The sequence below is a fragment of the Nuphar pumila genome, chromosome 1, assembly GCF_984573655.1.
Source record: "Nuphar pumila chromosome 1, dmNupPumi1.hap1.1, whole genome shotgun sequence".
NCBI classification, from domain to species: Eukaryota; Viridiplantae; Streptophyta; class Magnoliopsida; order Nymphaeales; family Nymphaeaceae; genus Nuphar; species Nuphar pumila.
The window spans coordinates 17,986,246-17,988,858 of record NC_143249.1 but is presented as its reverse complement, the minus strand read 5'-3'; the positions used below and the strand labels follow the sequence as shown (position 1 = coordinate 17,988,858).

Here is a 2,613-nt window from a genome sequence, read left to right as displayed (position 1 = left end):
AGGGGCCAATCAGAAGGGAAAGCCTACATTGGTAAAATCTACACGTCAACAAAAGAGAAACGATGAAATAACAATATGAAAAACAAAACTTCTCCTTTGGACCATACTCTTTGGAATCATCCACTGTTCATTGGATGCCTCCTCTGCCGTTCTTTTAAAAAAACAACCAAGTCAAACTCTTTGCATGAAACGATGCGCTCACACACACAGCCATCCTCCTCTTCCTCCTCCTCTGCTCTCTCTGTTCTGTCTTGCACTCTTCTTTTTCTTCTTCTCTTAATCATTCTATAGGTTTGAACCACCGCACCATTTCCTTATAGACCTCTTCATCTTCTGCAACCATTCAATACATAGTCAGAGAGAGAGAGAGAGGCAATGGAGAAGAAGGGTAGGCAGGAAACACAGTGCCCAATTGCTCTTGCTGATCATTATGATATCTTAGTAGAGGTGTTGAAGCACTTGGATGCACGTTCTCTATGCGTTGCTGCATGCGTGTGCAGGCAGTGGAAGGAGATATGCACACAAGAGAGCACCTGGGAGTACCTGTGCAACCGACACGTCTCGGCCGCTGCTCATGTTTCGGCTACCGAGTTGAACCACATCCGTTCCGTCATCGTTGCAATGGGTGGGTACCGCCGGCTCTACCTCATGTGCATACGTCCCCTGCTCGAACGCCTCCCATCCCCGGAACTCGGCCGGGGCGCTGGTCCTAGAGCATGCACATGGACCAGAGACCAGGTGCAGTTGTCCCTCTCACTCTTCTCAATCGATTGCTACGAGAGACTTGGATCGGAGTTGGGTGACTCGGGCTCATCCTCTACCTTGTCATTGAGGTTCCTCTGCAAACCGCGGTTAGACTCGGGTGGTATATGCTGCATTGGACCGAACCGGGAATGAGACTCGGTTTCACCTAGCAGTGATACAGTCCACTAGATGGATTCTTCTCTATTTTGGGGGTATTTAGGTCTTTATCTATGGAAAAGGTAAATCATAATGCTTAAGTCGTGATCTTGGGAGAGAATTTTCGGGTGATTTGAGTTTTGGAAGCAATCATATTGTCATTACCACTTTCTAGGAACCAAGAAAAGAACGTATCAATGCAATAGCTGTTACTTTTAGGTCATTTTGCGTCTTTGACCAGTAATTCAGAAAGAAATTGATCATTTTCCATAGAAAATGTTATATAGCAAGGAGAAATAGTTTGTGATAGGTTATGTGAAAAAATACACATATTTGAATGCAGGAGTGTGGTCCACTAGGATATCTTTGAGGTAGAACAGTAAAAAAATGAATAAGGTAAAAGGTGAGGTGGAAAGGGGGGTAGTAAATAAGACACTCAATATATCAAGATTGTGTAAGGTCAACATGATTTCACTAAACTATGATCAAAGCTGTACTCAATTGGTTCTGTATTTTTTGGTTTTGTATCTTGTTCTTATATATATATTCAGCTTTATTGGTGTCACGGATGTGCCATCTCTCTCTCTCTCAGCAGTGGATGAATGGTGGCAGGCATGAAAATATGAGTAGATTGTGTGAACCAACTGTAAATGGATTCATTGTTGAAGTCCCATGTTCTGTCATCCTCGGCAAAAGCTTATTTGCCAGTGATTTTTAGACCATACCTTGGATCCGCTTGTACTGACCAAGGCCATATGGCATATGGGATTCACATTACAGGGCAATCTGTCCCTTCCATGTCTATAATACAAAGCTGTTCCTGTGACAGCCTACTAGCTTGATAAAAAGGTAAGATCCTTGCCTCCCCCCCCCCCCCCCCCCTATATATATATATATATATATATATATATATATATATATATATATATGAGTGCGGATAGGTGCTTAATGATGTGTGTTTAATGGGGTTTTTAGTTTTTTGTTTTTAAAAAAAATTCTGACCGTACAGATGTGATCTATGTACTTGACTTTATAGGGATCAGTTCTTGAAGTGTTGGATTCCCATGCATGGATGTGTTTTTATAAGGTTTGAAAAATTAACTGTCCAAATTCTTTGTAAATTTTTGAGGCTCTAAATATCATTTTTTTCATTTAAGCACGTCTCATTAAGCATATTCGATTAAGCACATACCCAATTTTCATATATATATATATATATATATATATATATATATATATATATATATATATATATATATATATATAGGCACCTAAATGGCAAATTTACATTTGACTGCCTACGATTTAAAAGATTTGAGATATGCACTTATGTTTTCAACAAATTGCTCATACGACAGCGTTAATTTTCTTTATCACGTCACCATACTTGACTATTCAAAATGACACTTTAACCATCTCTTTTTTTCAAATGAGTAAAATGTCACTTTAGTCGTTGTAGTACAGATAAGGCTAAATAAATAACTTTAGCAAGAAAAAGTAATTTAAGTGGTTATATGAGTAATTTTATGAAAAGATGGGTGCATTTCAAAAACTTTTATATTATAAGTAGTTAAATCTAATTGTTTCCCATGTTGGGTGCCTATATGTAAATTCACTTTATATATATATATATAGTAATGGGTTCATGCTAAACCCACTTGGTGCTAAACCACGTGCTAAATGGATTTTTCATCTTCTCTGGTGCTTTTTATG

The 2,613-nt window shown here is 38.6% G+C and overlaps 1 protein-coding gene across 1 annotated transcript; it reads left to right on the top strand.

Moving 5' to 3' along the window:
- The first annotated feature begins 375 nt into the window (after positions 1–375).
- Positions 376–897, top strand: LOC149848194 (F-box protein SNE-like). Its single transcript, XM_090003594.1, has one exon. It carries the CDS (start codon positions 376–378, stop codon positions 895–897), a length of 522 nt encoding a protein of 173 aa, XP_089859720.1.
- The last annotated feature ends 1,716 nt before the right edge of the window (positions 898–2,613 follow it).